General features: G+C 36.8%; 2 protein-coding genes across 2 annotated transcripts in view; one reads left to right on the forward strand and one right to left on the reverse strand.

The window, feature by feature from the left end:
- Positions 1–3,666, reverse strand: part of tmem9 (transmembrane protein 9) — a 196,674-nt gene extending 193,008 nt beyond the window's left edge. The window contains exon 1 of the mRNA XM_056260930.1: positions 3,662–3,666. The gene's annotated coding sequence lies outside the window, so the exon portion shown is untranslated. The remainder of the gene's footprint in view (positions 1–3,661) is intronic.
- Positions 1–20,942, forward strand: part of prex1 (phosphatidylinositol-3,4,5-trisphosphate-dependent Rac exchange factor 1) — an 84,086-nt gene that overhangs the window by 36,397 nt on the left and 26,747 nt on the right. Inside the window, exons 10-17 of the mRNA XM_056260915.1 lie at positions 484–631; positions 4,882–4,982; positions 13,180–13,283; positions 13,832–13,881; positions 15,576–15,651; positions 16,244–16,316; positions 18,127–18,269; positions 19,969–20,061. Coding sequence (XP_056116890.1) covers positions 484–631; positions 4,882–4,982; positions 13,180–13,283; positions 13,832–13,881; positions 15,576–15,651; positions 16,244–16,316; positions 18,127–18,269; positions 19,969–20,061 — 788 coding nt within the window. The remainder of the gene's footprint in view (positions 1–483; positions 632–4,881; positions 4,983–13,179; positions 13,284–13,831; positions 13,882–15,575; positions 15,652–16,243; positions 16,317–18,126; positions 18,270–19,968; positions 20,062–20,942) is intronic.

A 20,942-nucleotide genomic window follows, 5' to 3' on the forward strand; every position in this document is an offset into this window, starting at 1 on the left:
CAAAAATCATTCATAAATCCATTCTTATTTTTTTTATTAATTTATTGCATTGTGACAATTTTAGAACTTTTAGAATGATTTTGCAAAAAATACAGTTATACAATTAAACAATTAATCTTTTTTTCATAAATGAGGCCTATTGATTTTATTGCTCCTAAATGTTTTATATATATATATATATATATATATATATATATATATATATATATATAAATTAAACTTACAAAAACAGCAACAATATAGTTTAATTTGCAATTAGACAATATAGTTTAACAATTTGCGTTTGTTTCATAAATAAGACCCATTGATGTTATTGGTCTTAAGTTTTTTAAAATTTTATTTGTTATTACTACTATACATTATTATCTATAAATGTTATTGTTTAAATATGTAAAAAAAAACATTTTAATCAAAAACATTGTTTTCTTGTTGATTTTTCTGCTTTTATTCGGGGTTCTTGACTCTTATCTCATTGCTTGACAGGTTTGAAGCTCGGGATGGAGCGTGATGCTTACGTCATGATCGCCGAGAAGGGAGAGAAGCTGTACCATATGATGATGACCAAGAGCCGCCACCTCATTAAAGATCGACGCAGGAAACTCACCATTGTACCCAAATGCTTCTTGGGAAAGTAAGTTTTGAGCATTATGTAATGTATTTTAGAGATTCTTCTCCAAACTAATGGGTTCTCCTTACTGACCGGTCAGTTCCCATGCCGGTGATTGGCTCAGTCCGCGCTGAGTGTGACACCTTCCCTCGGCTGCTTTTACACCATCTGACTGTCTCCTGAATATCTTGCAAGTCATCCTAATCCAAGAGGCCCCTGTATGAATGAAAATGCATACGCACACACATACACACTTACTTAGCGCTTGTAAATGCTTTCCCAAGCTCACTGCCAAGCACCCCATTGGACACAGACATTCCCAGCAAAAAAAAAAAAAACCTTCATTAGAGAGAAATCTGCATTCAGTCTCTCTCTCTTTTTCTCTCTGTGCATCTCTCTTCATTTTTCTCTCTCTCTTTCTTTCTGTCGCTCGCTCACCCAGTCTTTCAACACCATGAATGAACAATGAGTGCTATGTACGCCATTAAACTTCCAAATACAGTGTGTGTGTGTGTGTTTGGGAGTTGAGAGATTCCTCACACCAATTAAAATTCTCTTCTTGTACTGCATTAGTAGATAAGGAGAAAAAAGCACTCTCCTGTGGTCCATTTAAAGAGATTTTATTGATGCAATCTAGTTTAAAAGGCCGCAAAAATTCACAAGTTCAGATATGAGCCTCATTTGGTGGTTTATAAATCGGCAGGGCCTTGCTGCTGAGCAGTGTTGGGAATAAGAAACCCAAAGTAGCAATGCTGCTAATTTAACTACATATTTCAGTTGCTCAGGTGCTTTAAAATAGTTTCGCTTTTACAGTCACAAGCTGTTTTAGCCAGTGAGTAACAATATTGCACAACAAAATGCTGTATATATTGAACTCCCTCACAGTAGGGGGAGTCCAGTTCGTTGTAGTGAATTTTTGAAGGAAAAGTGGCATTTACTTACAAAAAAGAAGGAAAGATGAATGATTTTTAAGCTCAATAATTCATTGAAGCTTAAATGCTGCCGTTTCATTTTCCCAACTCAATTATAAACATCGGAAAGTTTTATTTCATTTAAAATTATCTATAAGTTACATAAAATGTGACTCGGACAAAGATTCTCATAGTTTTTCTTTTTGTATCGGATTAATTACTGCTGATTACAAACAGCAGTGTTTCATTTGATGTTGTGAATTGACCCTTCGCTAAGCCCCGCCCTCCTTAGTTACTGTTGCTACGCCTGTCAAGCTTTCGCGACTGCCACGTCTATTACAGTGTGAATGCACCGGTGTCAGACATTCCCAAGGAGATAATTAGTCATTTTGGGCTAACAGGTGAATTGTGAAATATCTGAGAGAGCAAGACAAAAAGGACAGCAGTATGCATTCGAGGGATATATCCACGACATAATATGCAACCGATTAGAGAATAATTTCATCAAAATTGAAGCTAAAGCCTATAACGTTAGGTCCCAGCGCAAGCAGCAGCCGCCTCCTTAGCAGACCATTCACATGGGAAACACTTATCTTGCTTATCTTGGCGAAAGCCGAGTACAAATCAGCATGAAGTTTTAACATCTACTCTCGTGTAATAGAAATCTTAATCGTCTTATTTTACGTTCAAATATATGCATTATGAACAAAGAACCGCCATTATTTGCAAGCAATAGGCGTTTTTTTTTTTGTTAATCCTGTCGACATTTAGTTGTGAATGGGTCTCCACACTGCTTGATCCACGCCCGGGATTTCTCCCCTTTGGCTTTTAGGTTTCGGGAAGAGAAAAAATGCCACCCCACCGTCCAAACTTTTAGAATACCAGGTATCAGATTTGCACAATCCATACGCACAACGCGTCGGCATGTTTCCCTCGCTCGAAAGCTTGACAGACCTCCCGCGCCTAGTTACGGTTGCTAAGCCACGATTGGCCAGTGGCGGTTTTCGGGCGTGGCTTAGCGAAGGGTCAATTGTATATTTTAAACGAATGTCCCTCTTAAATGGCTTCAATGTAGTTAGCTGCTTTATGTCAGAATCTTGTTAGGTAGCTTTTTGTCCTTCAACTAGTTGAAATACAGTTGAAGTAGCACTTCCGCTGAAGTGGCTTAAAAAGCAAACAGTCGCTGGCCTCACAGTCTCAGCTGTGCTGTTGTTGTCCTGTCAACACCTGACTGGATAAATTTCGCATGGCTCCCTCAGAACACAATTATTCAAGCGTTTCAGCCTCGGTGGTCCAGGTGAAAGCAGCTGTGATTGGCTCTGTTGTTCGCTGGCTTGCGCATCCTTCTCAGAATAGAACACAATCCCACTCCTTCCAAGAACAGCCGAGCAGTTCAGCTGTTAATGTGGACAACCGCTCTGCTACTGCTTAGACTCTGGCTCTTTCTCTCGTCTCTGGCTATTTCTTGAGCCACTGTTGATATGTTTTTCCCCATTGTGCTTATTTTGAAGAATTTACTTCAAAATATGGTGAGATTTTGATCCGTACATCATCACAAGTTCTGAAGTACTGTAGAGAGTACTTTGTAGAGAGATTTCATTTATGCATTTAAACTTACAGCAATGACCTAAAGATTTATTGGTGTGGTAAAAAGCTTTAAATGGCCAAAGCATTAAAGGAATGTTTCTGGTTATTTACAACTTAAGCTCTATTGAAATCATCTGCTTTCTATATTCACAGAAAATCGTTTTGACTCGTTCATCAGTTTGCAAAATCAAGTTGCATTTATGAGACAAGGATACAATCACTTGCTATCCTTGTCCAGTTATTCAACTCATGCCGTGAATCGATAAATCCTGTCATTTTAGCATAGTGCTTGCAAGGATACAAAAAAAAGACAGTTTAGACAGTTGAATGATGGGGTGAAAATGGTAATGTATAACTAGAAGTTCATCCATTCAGAACAGTACCCCAGATTTTTGTTTTTTTACACTTAATTTAAGTGCTATTACAGAAATGCAAACCTCACAATTCTGTAATCTTCTACCCATAATCTTCTATTTCTGGATGTTGTAAATACATTTATTTATTTTAAAAACTGAGGGACAAGTCAAAATTATTTTCTGTGGTAATTGAGCTTTTATTTAATATTACTTCAATATCTCATTATATCCTTCTCTGTCACAATCACACATAGAGTATATGCATAATCGGAAAGATATAGATACAAGTGTACGAAAATTCTCACACACATCTACGGCATGTGAGAGAGCTCTGTGTGCGCTAGCTGTGGAGAATATTAATGAGTTACATAAACACTAATTAATTCACCCCAGGGACGCCCACCTCCACCCCTTCCCTTTCCTGCCAATCTGAATTAGAGACTTATGTAATCACAGCAGACTCAGTGTCTGTTTCATTTCACTGCTCTCTTTCATGGGCTGGACTGCCCTCTCCTCTGTGAACTTCCTCTGCAGAACTGCACATAAAGGCTTTGGAAGTAGTCCGTAAGATCTCCACATAACCCACATATCCACATCATAAACATTTATTGTTTGTATTTTGTGTGAAAGGCTTGATTATGTGATTACTATACTTTTATTGACATAAACATTGTCATCTCTTTTTTTTTTTTTTGTGGTCAAAGCAGCAACTAGAACCTTTTTTGTATTTGTTCATATTCTCCTCTTTTGTGGTAGCATTATTTTTCTGCTCTAAAACTTTGTTTGATATTGTAATTGCAAAGACCACAAATTTGACACAATGGCTGCAAATCCCAGACACTGCTCAGATGTACACATGCATTTTTGCTAATAACTCTGGAACCGTATGAGCTGCAATCCTCTTCCAACATGTTGAATTGCTTGAAAACCCTTTCAAACTAATTCTAGGCTAATTTCAAACTGTGCCTTTGTCCGATTCGCATAGGATTTACTATGTACCATCTAAAACCTCTTGAGATAAAACATTATCAAAGATACTTTAAATAGTCAAATTGTTTTACGGATTTATGCTCTATATATGTAAACAAAAATTAGATTAGATTAAAAAAAACTTTAAATTATGATGTAATTATTAGATATAAACAAAATGTGTGTGTATAGACAAATAAAGCCTTTTTTCAAAACTAAAGCTATATGTGAACCCTGGTGTTTGAACTTTTAAGACCTTAAGAGAGTGGAATGCAGCTTGATATCATCTTGATTTGTGTCCTTTGTGAACTTTTTACCAGTTTTGACCAGTCACTCTAAAGGATTGAGTGAATCCAAGTTCCCAAGTACCTTTGACTAGTGGCTCATAAATCCCTTCTCTAGCATGTGTGGAGTGCAGACTGATACAACTGTTGTCTCTGTGTGTCCTCAGTGAATTTGTCTCATGGCTCTTGGAGAGTGGAGAGATCAGTAAGGCTGAGGAGGGAATCAACCTGGGTCAAGCTCTCCTTGAGAACGGCATCATCCATCATGGTAAGAGAACGTTCTCCCCTAAAAGAACTATGGTATTACCTTGATTTATTGGACATGGACCATGGTAAAATCATGGTATTATTTTGAACTTTTTTAAGGTGCTATGTAAATATGAATATAGTCAATGCCATGGGAATATCATTTGATCCTGGGATGAGCAAAACTCACATATTTTTAAAATTGACCAGTTGGTTGGTTGCATGAACAGCTTGTTGACTAATCTCGGTCAACATACTGGACGCCCTAAATAGTTAGGCTAAAAATCAACCATTGTGACCCATCACTGTACCTTGGTAACTCCAAAGTACTATTTGTAAGCGTCATTATTTCATACAAATCTATAATTCTTACTGTGTTTTCTTTTGTGTCTCTCTTTTCCTCTTTTAACCCTCTGGGGTCTGAGGTGTTTTCGGGGTCCTTGAGATGTTTTGGCATGCTCTGACATTTGTGCTTTTTTCAGTTGCTTATAAACATATTAATGGCACAGGTGAAATTACACTCTATATAGCACACACAGGGCTACCATAATATGTGAGCAACATGTATGTACATGTTTTTATTTTTGAGAGAATATTGTTTATGCGTGGTTATTGAAAAAAATAAAAAATAAAGTTTCTAATATAAGGCCACAAATAACATACTAAATATCTGTCCACAAGACTTTTGACTAGTGGATGTTGTCGCCTAGAGTATTTGCTTCAAATTGATCTGAAAATCATTCTGCCTAATCATTCACATAAAACAATAGATTGTTTTAACCCCTTAACTGTCACCTGCCCGTATACGGGCAACCTAAATTTACTTCACTATATTACTATTAAATCCTAATCTAGTCATGACAAACTATATATCGTTGGAAAGGTCTAAGACTCCTAAATAGATATTTTAGCGTGTTTTTTTTCTTACAAATTATGAATGAACAGTAATATATGAATTTATGACAAGAGTGCGCCTCAAAAAATCGACGTCATTACAGGAGTTTCTGACCTTTGTCAAAAAAAGTCGACGCACACACTTTTAATAATTGAAACTTTGGTTTTTAGTGCTAAAAGTTCATAATAAAACATAATCTAGTATTTGTCAATAAAAAAAGATAAAATTATATTTTAAAAAGTAAAGTAAAAAGTCCTCTAAAAAGTATAATATATATATTATATATATATGTATACATTTTTATTATTATTATATCACATATTTTAGTAGTTATCATAAATTAGGTATCATTTGAAAGCTAACGAACTCAGAATTCATCCTTTGAAAACCGTTTTGAAATTGGAGGTTGCGTTACCATAGAAACGGTATTTTTTATTAGGCCCCTCCCCTTTTGGGCATCATCTTTCATAATTTATTATCAAAACCTTTTCTAATCTTGACAAAACACATATTGTCAGAAAGGTCTGAGTCTCAAGGTTCCATATTTAGTGACAGAAGTGATATTTGGATAGAAATGTATTAATTTGTTATGGCAGAATGCATACAATTAAATTCAATGGAATTCAATGGCACCCGGTGGCTATTTTTGGTATAACGCCTAAACAAAATCTCATGGGAACTTAAATTTTTGTGATATCAACTTTAAATTTGGAACACAACTTGGTTAGATATATAGCTTTCATTTTATAGTAATTTTATAGTAAAAAATATTTTGTAAAATATTTATTTTATATTAAAAAAATATATTAATAAAGTATATTTGATTTACTGTAAATTATAACTTCCATAACTTTTTCATACTTTAATTTTTTGAAGTGCTTTCACTTTAGTAATAATCTGCTGATTGTTTTCTTTAAAACAAGACCAAACTTAGGTCTATATTCCAAAGCATTCTTGAATTACAACCATTTAAGTTTGTATAGTGCATTTTAATGTAAATTATCAAAAGGGGGGGTGACAGGTAAAGGGTTAAATTGTGAAAAACATTTTTTTGTTTGCAAAGGCAATATGCGGATGGGCGGATCGGCCCAACCCCCTCATGAATAATTAGGCAGTTCTCACCCGAGCAGACTGCATACTAATGAGCCTTTCATTCACAAGGACAATACATATATAAATAAATAAATATTTATATACACACACACATATATATATATAATATATATATATATATATATATATGTGTGTGTGTATATAAATATTTATTTATTTATATATGTATTGTCCTTGCATTCTTTCTTGTGTGACACCCCTGAATGAAAGGCTCATTAGTATATATATATATACAAACAATCAAAATATAAATGAAAGCCAAAAGCACATTTTTAGTCACACCTTTTAGCCATCCACATACCATTTTTAGCCATCCACCGCGGTAAAAATAAACCAGTCTCATTTCAAAGTCGTACGCGAAATGACCGCCAGGTGGCGCAAAGGGACATTTAGCAAAACGTAAGTGGGGCTAATGTCTATTAACAGTAGCCTAAGGATGAAATACTACAAGTTATGGTAATTTCCAAATAAGCCTATACAAATTGTTGGTCATACAGATCAGATATAATCTTTTAAAACTGTAAAAGGCTAAAGTAGGCCTACACTCACAGGCTAAAGACAAAACGTTTTCTCGCTCATGTGACAATCAAACGTTTGGATATTTCTCAGTAACAAAATTCATAGCCGAGCGGTAGAACTTACGGTTCATCATCAAGGTGACACAGGTTCAAATCCCGCACATACATGGTCTGCTGTAAATTTTATATTTATTATTGCAGAGAGATTTGTCTAGCTCTAAAACTCTGTTACACCATACAGTTTTTTTTTATATAGGCTATATATATATATATTTTTTTTATTCCAGGCTCTCACGCCACACCCCCGATTTCTCACGCTGAAGTGTCAACCCGGTCGGTCAAATTCCTGAAAGATATAGTTTATCTATAGATCTACCTGTTGAGCCACTCGTGATCGACTAGTTATACCGCGAATTAGTTAAAATATCCCGTAATCTATCTAGAGCGAGCGTGCATGCAAGACAGATATTGTGCTCCAACCCGTGCGCGCGCATGGCAGAGAGGTCTGTTCCCTACAACCTAGAGTTTTTAAAAACATGGTTTTAAGTAAAGTGTGATTTGCTAGGGGGGACTGGGATTTCCTTCTGGTCTAAACATCCCTACTTCTGCTGAATTATTTTAATCCCCACACCCCTCCCTCCACAGCTAATCAATGCTATAGGCTACTTCACCAATATCAAATATATAAAATAGAGATATGCAACAGGCACGTTTAAACGACAAACAATAAAATCAAAGCCAGCGTTTCAGTTGTTCATTAGTTCCAGTGGCCTGAATGCATGCACGGCTTTTCAAAATTTCACAAAGCGTGTTGAGATTATTTTGAATGAAATATTGAAGTTTATAATAAAGTGTTTTGGCACACCACGCCGAGTGGCCCTATGCATTTTTCTAAAGTCGGGTTTTATTCTGGCATCGTGAGTTAGTGTTCGACAAACGCGGCGGCGCGTTCATTTAGATTAATTTATTTATCTCATTATTACAGCTAAAATAACTTAATAGGCGACTCCGTAATTTTTTGGTCATACAGATAAGAGTAGAGTAGCTTACATCGTTCAAAACTGTAAACTTGTATTCATATTAGGCTAACGACAAAAACAGTATATCTGTCCTCTCTGTCTCCGGGAACTGCGCGTCACAAAAATGAACCGAAAGCCACTTCAGCTCAGTCACGATAAGAAATCGGCTATGTCTAAAGAATTTAAATGTCTAAATATTTAGGCTAATAAATGTTATCTGATTATGTAGGCTAATCCATATGAAAACGAGAGGTACAGAGGATCTACTCAAACATGCGCTTCCCAATGAGAAAATGACAAGACAAGGGTGAAAAACTCGCTCTAATTAAATGTAGACTAAATCGCCCTGAATTAAAATGTAAAAACATAATAATGTATTTGTCGAAATGTTGCGATATTGTTTCATTTAAGTTCATATTTATTCTATAAATGTTATTTAATTTAGCAGCATTAACACGAAGCACCGTGTTTCGATATTTATTTGAATACAAAATAAAATAAAAACTTAATTCACAAATTGCATGCCTGGTTGTAAGGATCCAAAGATCCCTGTAGACTTTAATATTAAGTTGAACATTTTGTTCATGACAACAAATTAACAAGCGTTTTTTCAGATTATATTTAGTTTTGCTTGGAAAAAGCTGCCCCAAACCAGTTTTATTTCATTAATTATTGAAATAATGAAATATTTAGTAATAAACTTTTATGACAGAAATATCACTAGGCTACATGTAACTTAAATCATTTAATTCCTTCATTATCAACACTGTCTAGAATAGCGATTTAAGTGTGAATTGCGACTTCTCTTTGTGTTAAGTCAGCCTCAGACTCCGATAGCCTGTGGGGGGTTGGAGGGACATTTGCTGGACAAAGGTGTTAATGTTCCTCTTTCATATGGAGAGTGTCGGATAGCCAGCCTGATGAGCAGGCAAAATTATTGTAAGGATAAATCTGTGTCCAAATGTAGGCCCCATATCTTATTAAATTATAAATATTGTAGTTTATTTATTGTAGCCTATTTTAAGTTTTTTTTCACACAAAATTTCAATTGAAGTTATTGTAAGGTGAATTCAACAAGGCATGCTGTGTCTTTGAAGCAACAATTAAAGGCTAAATAATTATCATGCATTGATCATATCATGCATGCGCAGCGAGGGAGACTAAATAAATTTGTTAAAAAGAGTTCCAGCGCGAGAGAGGCAAAGAAAAACGCATGTTTTTAATTTAATTATGTTTCTTTGGACAATTTTCGTTTTGTACTGTTTTAATTGTTTAATTTAGCTGTAATTTCTTTGGCAATACAAATTTAAAATGTCGCAATAATAAGATTAGCCTAGTGTTTCTTATTTTGCATCGCAAAAGAAATAAACTCTAAACCCGATGCAACCCTGTTTTAAATAAAAAAAACTGTCCCGACACTTTATTTAAACCTTGAAATGTTCGAACTTGGTTTCAAACTTAAGTAATTTTAGTGTTCTTTTACATTACACAATAATTTAGCAGACTAAAGACGAGCTTCTTCATTTTCAGATGCAATCGGCTGACAATCTTCCTTCATCAGTTTATGTCGTTTGTGCAGCGGCTGCGGTTCTACAGGAATGTAGCAAATTTATGTTGTAATGATAATTAAACAAAACTCTTGACTTTAAATAAGTAAACAGTTATAAACAGTTAGCTATTTAAGCATCAAGGTGGTAAAATATAAACGCTGTAGGGCAACATCGATTAACAACATGTAGGCCTATGCTACATTGAGATTCGATCTCGGGTCGATTGAAGCTCCTCGAAGCTCGTGTTGTTGCGTTAACCACTGAGCTATCGTCTGTACGCTATTTAAGTTGTAAAGCCTCATTGATGTAGCCTAAATGTTTTTATTGCAATGTTTTATGTTGAAATGTTTTCATTATTTATTCAATTACATTTCAGTAGCCTAATTTCAGTATTGTGATTATGAATTATTTTAACCACGTTTCACTTGTTGAATTCATCTGCTACCAGCTTTCAATCGCTCTGAATCAGCGCGGTGCGGCAGCAGATTACGCATTACTGTGCGTTCACACCGGACGCGAATAGCGCGTCAAATTCGCGTCTACCGCGTCTAGTTTGACGCTTGACCACTTTGTGTTAATTCGCGTGTCAATGGCGAAATTGACGCGCGTAAAAACAAAAGTTTGAAGCGAAATTTACGCGCGTCAGAGGCGAAATCCGGAGGCGAAAGTTTCGAAACCCGTTGGCGGCCATCTTTTTAGATGTTTATCGAGCATTAGCATTAGCATTATTCGAGAGAGTCACCGCTCGTATATGCTCTGGAGAGCAGAAGCAGCTCCGTAGGGGACATCGTCGCTGTACTCGGGTCCACCAGAACCTCCGGAGGGTTTCAGGAGTTTCACAATTTGCTCCAGGAGCTAGGTTTGGTGGACCTCATGGTGAGGACGCTGATGAGGACAGCGTAGGCCGTATAAGCCCTCGGCCTCGAGTGGTCTAGCTATGCCTGTCGAGCCCGCGCTCTACAGCCCGGCGCGAGGTTCACCCTCGCCCGCATCCACCTAATCTGTCATTTATTTTTGTTTTGATAATAAATGAAGCCAGCCTCCAAAAGTGATTAATCTGTCCTGTGATTTTTCTCTCTCTCTCACACATCACTGTCCAGACACGAACTTATATGTTGGTTGTCTTTACATTATAATAATATTTCATATAATCTAGATATGGAATAAATAGCATTCAATGCAAAATGAATATGTCTCATATATTGAAATCAAGTTTTATGTGATAAAATATTTGCTTTGTTGTGCATTAGAACCACAGTCATATATTACAAAATAATTTATTGAAGCATCCAGATACTTCACCACGTGACAGCAGCAAGCAGCTAGGCTCCTGATTGGTTAACGCGGCGCGAATTGACGCAGAAGTTCAGATTTTTCAACTCGGGCGGCAGACGCGAATTCGCGTCAAACGCGTGAATGCACAAATAGCACTAACTAAATCATTCGCGCGTAACGCGCTTAACGCGCCAGACGCTCAATTCGCGCCATTCGCGCGAACTTGACGCGCGAATGAGGCGTATTCGCGTCTACCGCGCCGCGCTCTACGCCTCATTCGCGCCGCAGGAATTTTTTACGCGCGTAACGCGTCTTTGCATTGACTTAACATTGAAATCACTCGCGCCTGACGCGCTATTCGCGTCCGGTGTGAACGCACCATTAGAGAGAATAAACCGGAATAAACGAACACTTTTCATAGTCTATGATTGTAGCGCCTCTTAGCGGTAAAAGGCAGCAAATACACCACACATTTTACCGCCGCGGTGGAACGGCTGATGTGGGCATTGTCATGGCTTGCCGACATTTGCGTTTGAATAGCGCGCGTCCTCCGTGGGCGTGTCAGATTAACGCGTAATGAAGTGTAATGAGCTGGGGAAAAAAATACTGACAGCACTCTCTTTTCATACAGATTGCATAAACTGAGAATATTTGTTTTTTATATAAATTACTTCATTTAAAAGAAGAGAATTCAAGCTTCATAAAGAAAAATCTCTCGTGCCTGTATGACAAGTAATCGCGGAGTTACAGTTAATCTTAGGACGCGTTTCAGAATGGACTTCACTGACAGAGAGAACGCAGAACTCGCATCATGTTTGTTTTTTCATTATTTGGTGAAAAGCACAACACTTTGTTTTTATTGTGAGTATCCACAAAAAAAATAGAAACTTAACAGGATCGATTGATGTATAACATTTGCCTGTATGACAAAAATCGACTGAGTTATTTGAGTCTCTTTTGCACTGATAAGAAAAAAAGCGAGCAGATCACGCCGGCGTGATTGCAGACCCCAGAGGGTTAACCTCATTCACCCCCATTTATTTCATCAACGTCATCAATGTTTTTGTGTATTCCTTGGTTTCATTACCAAAATTCAATTATTTTGCCATGTTATGTTCTTTTATACAAATCTAGTATTCTTTTTCTAAGTGTTTTCTTTTTGAATCTCTTATCTTTTCCTCTTTTAACCTCATCCACCCCCTTAGATTTCATCAACATGTTTTTGTGTATTGCTTGGTTTCATAGCTAAAATTAAATTGTTGTCCATGTTCTGGTTTTTTTATACAGTCTTGGCAAATGAACCACGATCCATTAACTGTTTATACAAACGTTGGACTGTTAAAAATCACTATTTGACAGATTTACACTTTATAAATCTGGCGCGTATCTCTTGTTGGCCAGCACTCACTGAGATCCCCTACAGATGATCGGCAGTCTGGATAGTAACATGACATGAAATGCTGGTAGAGAACATTCTTCTGAATAATTCATGAGGTGCTGTGTTTGCCTGAGATTTGGGGAGCATCATACCTCTACATTACAGCCAGGCGATTGTGACAGTGAAAACTGACAAACACCAGAAGGGATTGGAGTGATGAATCCAAGTATAAGGGCTCAGGCAGTCAATCAATAATAATGGTGGCGGCATTCAAGGAGAGGTCAAACAGGCTATTGTGTAGCAATGACACTCACTCACTTCGATTCATCACAGACCTCCACCACAGTGAGAGAAACAAATACACCACAAGCTCAGTTACACCTGTGTGTTGTTATGTTAGAGGTAAAGTTCAGCATTGGAGCATGAGATAACATTTAATTGTGTCTGTTTGTGTGTTTTTTTATACCATAGTGTCAGATAAGCACCAGTTCAAGAACGAGCAGGTGTTGTATCGCTTCCGTTACGATGATGGCACTTATAAAGCCAGGAGTGAAATGGAGGACATCATCTCAAAGGTATTTTACCCTAGAATACTGGCTAAAAACAATATTTACCTCATCTTATGTATCCTATAGGCTAAATATTCTTTTTTTGTGATGTGCGGACAAAATGAAATAAATAAATAGAAATATTATTAAAAAGTTCAGTATAATAAAAAATTCAGTATTCTACCCAATTTGTGTGTTTGTGCCATGTATTTTTATCCGTCTTAGAATATCATATTGTGACATTAGCTTAGCAACATGCTAACATCAAAATCTATTGGAATAAATTGTGAGTCTAGTGTCTTATATGTTGTTTGTGCCTATGTAGAGTGATTCAAATCAGTCAATTATGGGGTTCCATTCCTAGGCGGCACCCTAAGTTTTGGTCAATTGAAACCAGTCAGTTTATAGATTGAAGTCAACAGAATCTCGAGTTGAGTGCATATGATACATCTCGTTAAACAATTGTGTCAACACATCAATTAAGAAGTGATTCTAAAAGGACAACAGTAAATGAAATGCATAGAAATGCAGCTGTCGGTGCAATTGTTTTAAATAAGTGTATGTGTGTCCGACAGGGAGTGAGACTTTACTGTCGTCTCCACAGTCTCTTCACACCTGTTATCAAGTAAGTGGCACATGTTCTCTGGCATACTTCACACTCAACAGACAACACTATTATTTAATTCTCACTGTCATTAAAGCAATAAGATGACTTGTATTCAAGTTTAATACAAAATGTTTTGCTAACAACTTTTGCTTGCACATGGACAGTAGCATTACACTTCATTTATTATCTCTTTTATAATTAAATCTAATATATGCAGTTTATCCAATTCCAATTTATTTTATTTAAACACGTTTTTGTTCAATAAATATAAACAGTTTTTTAATAAATAAGTTTATTAAATTTCATTTCAGTGTCTTAATTTCAGCTGTCTTAAATGATGCGATGTGCTTGTTTGTCTTTCATGGATTCACCTTGACCAGCTGCAGACATTGTCTGTGTGTGTACAAGTGTGTGTGCTTGTGTGAGGATTGCAGAGTCGTATTGCTTTTCTGTCACCTATCACCTTTGATGCCTCACATAAAGAGTAAGGAGGGGCCATTGAACTGCAGTTGGGACTAACTCTGATCTCAGTTCCAAAAATTAACAACTAACATGTTGGTTACTTGCCCTTTAGCAGATGCTTTTCATCTTTTTAAGCGACTTACAGTCCAGGTCACTAATTACAGTAGACTAATTGCTAGGACAGACCACCCTGGAGCAGTCTGGGGTCTTGGGACTTAGTGGTAATAGTAGATCTCAGTGAATAGAAGATATTTCCAGATCATTGGTCTCCTTTAGCAACCTTAATTAATGTAAACTTTGCCACTTAATCAATAAATAACTGCTTTACCACAGTGATTAAATTGTAACAATCGGAGACATTTCCATTGTCATTATATCAATTATGTATGTGTGTGTACAATACACAGGGCTTGATATTAACACGCGCCAAATGCGGGTGGATTTCAGCAGTGGCATCTAACACAGTCACTCCTAGTAGCCATTTTGGCGGGTTGAATTTTTCAATTGTGGTCTTTTAAAAAGGCATCTGAAATTAAGTGCAATGTGGTGTTGTCAAAAATGTAATATCTGAAACGCTTTCAATACTCATTTTCCGCAGAATAGATGCACGATACCAGCTGCACATTCTCACTCTCTCATCTCTCTGACAGCACGTTGACACAAACCCTCCTCCCCTCACTCACTTGTTTCATTTGCGCTAAATGAATGTTGTTGCTGTTACAGGGCTTGAATTTCGGCGTGGGATTGTACATATTGCACATAACTTTACTCATTCCCGCAGATTTCGCACCCAAAGTGCACGCACATAAAGCTGCCTCTCAGTTCTAAATTGAGTTATTTTTCACTGCTTATTGTGCCTAAACAGTCAAATACGCAAAAAATAATGTCAAAATGCCGGTCTTGGCGAGTATTCACATAAACAGTCAGTTATGTTTTAAGTGAATGTAAACAGTTGAGAAAGAAAACGCATGTGTAACAATATAATGGATCCGTATGTCAAGTCTTAAAGTGACACCACCCTAATATACCTGCTGCCAAATTCTAAGATAATATTAAAAATATCTATATGGCAGTTTCTCCCCGTGGTATTGTCAAAATTGTGTCCAGTGTAAATGCTGAGTAACTTTGGAAAACCACTAGCCACAGTGGCTGGTGAGCAAAAAAGTTAGTTAATGTCATATATAAATTATTCAATGTGTTGATGTGGACAGTTGTGAACATTTTCAATTTGAAATCTTCTTTATATACAGAGACAGAGATCATCATCTGAAAACCTTCAAATCTGTCGTACCAGCTAGCAAACTGGTGGAATGGCTTGTGTCACAGGTAACATGAGGATGGACACACACACACACAGCTGTGTTTTTGTGATATATGAGGACATTCTATAGGCGTAATGACTTTTATACTGGACAAACTGTATATTCTATCCCCCTACACTGCCCCTATCCCTGAACCTACCCATCACAGGAGACATGCTGCATTTTTACATTTAAAAAAAACATTGTTTTTTATGTTTTTTAAGCTATTTGAAATATGAGGACTCATGCAATGTCCTCATATATCACGTGTAAGTTGTAATACCAGTGTAATATGCATGTCATTATACACATTTGTGTCCTCCATATATCACAAAAACAAAAGCACAGGGAGAGAGAAACACACCACTTTATTACATAAACGTAACATACCGGTACACGCTTTTTTTTAACTTTCTATTAATCTTTCAGTTAATTCTTTTTGGGTTTCTGTACACAATTTATAAACTATTTCTGCTCTAATTTTTAATCTCTAATTATTTACAGTCTAATATTCACAGTTGCTCCATTTTGTCATTTCATTCCAGACACAGAAGTCATCTAACATGGCTCACTATCTTGATTGTTTTGTGACTTTGTTCGTGATTTTCCTTCTGCAGGGTGACAGCACAAGCCGTGAAGATGCGGTGACCCTCGGTGTTGGACTCTGCAATGCTGGTTTCATGCACCACGGTCAGTCTTTATATACATATGTTGACTACTTGAAATGTTTCAGTGGACTTTTTTTTTATTTTTATTTAGCCTCATCATTTTTTATCAAAATGTCATAAACTTGATCTTCTGGCGAAATAAAAAAACTTCTGTTTAATGATGTATGCTGCCACTACTTCTGTTTCTTTGCTACTTTAAAGGTGAAGTGTTCAGTTTCTGTGTCTCTAGTGGCATTAAATGGAATTTCCAAAAAGTAAAGATTTTAAAACAAGATTACTTGAACACACCACATTAGCTGTCAGTCAGCAAATAAAACTGCTGCCTTTGGTTGGTGCAATGTTGCTGTGTAGGGCTGATCAGGCTGCTCAAACAAACACAGTAATGTTTTGATAATGCCACAGAGAGACAGTGTTTATACTTTTCATGGGAATCAGACTACGTATGGCTTTCTTATAGTTGCCACTGTATATTGAAGAAATGATACGAGTCATCTTTAAAAAAAAACGTCATATTTTGCGGTTTTCTTTGGCCTTCTCTGTTTGCAAAACATGTGGTGTCCAGGGCAAAACTTTGAACCGTGACAGTGTTTGTGTATGAGAGAGAGTGAAAGAGAAAGGGTTTTGACTCCTGGCAGCACTAAAGCCATCTTGGAAATAATATCATGCAACATTAATTGTGTATTAAAATAAAGCAATAAGCCACAATGAGCTGTTGTTTACTGTGATTTTAGAACAGCTAAACGGTGTTATTAGGCCTAATGTGAAGCTGTTCTAAAATCACTGTAAACCACGGCTTCATGGGCCTAATTGCTTTTATAAAACGATTACTGCACATACCTGGCAAGGTTTCATAAAATATACACACAGCAACAATAATGCAACAATTTATTGATGACAAATTATCCTTCCGCCAAGCAATGTTGTTCTTCAGCAATGTTTAGCAGAATGATTGCCAAGCAACTCACAGACACAGAAACACACAGATATAGTGGCATAGTAAAACTGATGTAATGAGGTCACAGGTGTGTGTTTATAGGTGTGTTTTTACAATGGCTTTGAATGTGGCTCAGCAGGTCACAATCAAGTTCTGTAACGATCCCTTTTATAATGCTAATTTAACAGCCTAGTGTTATATATATCTTTTTTTCTTTCTAAACTCATTAATTAGTGCATTAGTGTCACACACTTATTGCTTTTTTAACATCACTTTCTCCATGTTTCTGCCAGAGGTCATAGTGTAAAATGGAGAGAGATAAGTGTGTTGTAGATGTAAACAGCTGTTGGAAAAACATCTGGGGCCTCTGATGGAACAGAAATTATCACAATAATAGAAAAGAACATTTTTCGATGAGATACACATGCTCATAGACACATGCCTCCTGTCAGAGTTATAGAAGTGTTCTGCGGTCATGTCAGATCTCAACTTCCAAAACTATCCTCAACAATATTTTGTTTGGAATTCACAGACAGAACAGCCTGTCCCTACAAAGTTCCTACACACACACACACACACACACACACACACACACACACATACACAATCTTCCTGAGAGGGAAAAACAGCACTTGCACACACCAGACCACCCATTAAATCCTCTTCCTTCATCCTTCACCTCAGATTTGCCCAGACATCAATCCCACAGACATCATGGGTTGTTTTGACGTGAACTGAAGGGTGATGCAATTGGCCCTCTTCACACTGTCAAATCATTTTGTCATCAGCAGATATGACCATCACTGAGTTATAAGTGTTTTATTTGACCAGTTTATAAAAGTAGCAAACTATTTTTTTTTCTTTCTCAGTTAAATTCAGTTCTATCTTTGCCTTGCAGTTCTGGAGAAAAGCGAATTTAAGGATGACTCGCAGTTTTTCCGCTTCTATGCCGATGAGGAGACTGAGGGTACGGGCTCCAAGAGTAAACAGCTTCGCAGTGACTTCAAACTCATCGAGAACATCCTCGCCAAATCTTTAGTGGTGAGATACAAAGACACGTACACATCAGGGGTTTCACCTCTGTGGAGAGCAGTGTTGAGGGATAACCAACTATCAATGCCACTTACTTAACCACATTTTTCTATAGCTTGACAGTAGCTTAACTTCTTTCTAAATTCAATAGCTTTTCTAATTACAGCATAGCAGCTGTTTATACTGCATGTTCCTTTACAGCCCATAAGAACTGGGGCATCAAAATAATTAAAGGCTCTTTCCTGTCATTTCTCTCAAATGTAGCTTTGATTGCAGTTTGTTAGTTTTCACTGATTCATTTGAGTCCCATTGGGAATTTATGTCATCATCTTTTTATAGCAAAATGAGTTCATTAATATGTGTTCTACTTTAAATTAGGGTGCTTTTTTTGTTTTATTTAGTTTTTATTAAGGTATTTCATAGTTTAAATATAACAAATGATAAAAAATCCAAAAAGTAAAAATGTGCAATTTACTCCCTCTGTGAAGTTTGTATTCTTTTAATTTAGCTAAGAGGTCACAGTGTGACATATTGATCTTTTACTTGTCACAAGTGATACAATTTCAAGGGTCAGAGTTCACCAAACTTGAACTTTTAACACAGCACAATGCGCACTTGTGCTTGCGTTTCCGGACTCCCACATTTTCCATGTGTATGAATGGAAGTCAGTGACAAAAAAATGTAGTGTGACTGCCTCTTTAGGTGTATTTACTGTAGATTTACTTTAAGTTTAGTCTTAAGATGCTATCCGAGTTCCTGTTCTCATTGTAAAAAGTTAGATTTTAGTTCAATCACTCTATATTGTGTAGCTATATCAGATTCAGATCATTTACCCACTGACCTCAGTAACACCAATACTAATGTAAAATGAAACCCTATCATTTTATGCTAAAAGTTACACACATTAATTACGCACCCTCTTTTATTCATAGACTCATACACATGCTACTACACACACTCAAGCACAACCATCAGCAGTGCATCGATCTTCTCCTCTGTGCCAATTAAGACCCTCCTTATCCATCAGTAATTACCCTGACCTTTACAAACTACTCTTTCATCCCTTATTGACTGACAGATTACTCCTCCAGACCATCAAATGCATGAAAATCTTGCATTCTTCCCTCTCTGATCAGAGGCTAAGAGCTTCTCGATTTACCCTCCTCAGCCAGCCCTCTCAGACGTCACGCCACTGCAGTTTTTCAGAGAAAATAATGGTTGATGGATAGAAATAAAACAGAGGAAGACATTCACAGGGCTGGTAAACATGTTCTGCTTCAGCTCTTATATAATAAAAGCACATAAAAGCCCATCTCATGTGTAGCTGTGGAGAAATTGAGCATTATATCCTTGTTATGATCCATGGTTATGCCTTTAGCACCTGAGCTGACCTATTAGCATGCAGCTGTGGCACATCTGTGCAGATTATTGTTTAGTTATTTTTAGAAGAACGGACTTAACACCTCAAACAGCTTTTGGACTAGAGGATACGTAGCTTCACACGTTTGCACAAACGCTGCAGCTCTCTCAGCATGGCACCGAACTGCTAAATCACAATTTGAGTCCTGAAAGTAACGCGTTCTGTTCCGTGCTGTCACTTGCTGAGTTTTTCTCTTAGATGCACAAATGAAAACATCATAATAACGCCCTACTCTCCTGCTAATATTGACCGTCTTGATGATACAGTGACTCTCTTGTCCCCGTACAGATCCATCCTGACGAGGAGGACTATGGGTTTGAGATCGAAGAGAAGAACAAGGCCATCATAGTGAAGAGTGTGACCAGGGGCTCATATGCAGAGGTATGAGGTTGAGCAACCATCTTCTAAATTGAGCATTGCTGCATGCAGGTATCAGATGTATTTTTGATTGAAGGCCAGTCTTGCAATGCGCCTTTGATTGATGGGAAAAAATGCAATGCGCAAAAGTATCCTCCATTCCTCTAGTTTTTCATGTTTCTCTGCCCCATATATATCACTAAAAAACTGACTGAGCTTTCCCAAAATACATGCCAATGGTTGACTTGAGTCCCACAGAGTCTGACACACTTGGGTTTTTCCCTAGAAAGCTGTTTTCTTTCTTATAAGGCATTTCCACCCAAATTCTGTCCATATATGTGATAGCCTTCCATAGAGAGTTACAAAACCTAAACCACTGTTTTCTCTCATGTTTTAATATATTCAGTGTAGTTGCAGTATCTTTACAAGGCCGTGTCTGATCATCAGTTACATTTAGCACTGGGCCGTTGAAATATGTTAACGTTAAGGTTATATATACATTTGGATGCAATTTCATAAAACCTCTCAAGAAAATGTCCCAGTAATAGTCACTCCAAAATGGAAAGAAACAAAAAGCAAAGTCATTATCATGCGAATATGCTGATTTGATGCTCAAGAAACATTTCTTATTATCATCAATGTTGAAAACAGTTGTGCTGTTTAATATAAAAATAACATATAATAATTTGTGGGAACTGTTTTCAGGAGGAATAGAAAGTTCAGAAAAGCATTTATTTGAATTTTTTTTTTTACACATATTTGTAACATTATAAATGCATTTGCATCCTTGATGAATAAATCATTTTTTCAAGAAACTGTTAAAGTAATTGTCATTCTACACTATTTGTACATTATGCCAATGATAATTGTGAGGGTCATTATTCTGAAAACAATAGCAACAGGAA

Source organism: Rhinichthys klamathensis, unplaced genomic scaffold (assembly GCF_029890125.1).
Source record: "Rhinichthys klamathensis goyatoka isolate OS25496 unplaced genomic scaffold, OSU_Roscu_1.1 h1tg000180l_1, whole genome shotgun sequence".
NCBI lineage: Eukaryota > Metazoa > Chordata > Actinopteri > Cypriniformes > Leuciscidae > Rhinichthys > Rhinichthys klamathensis.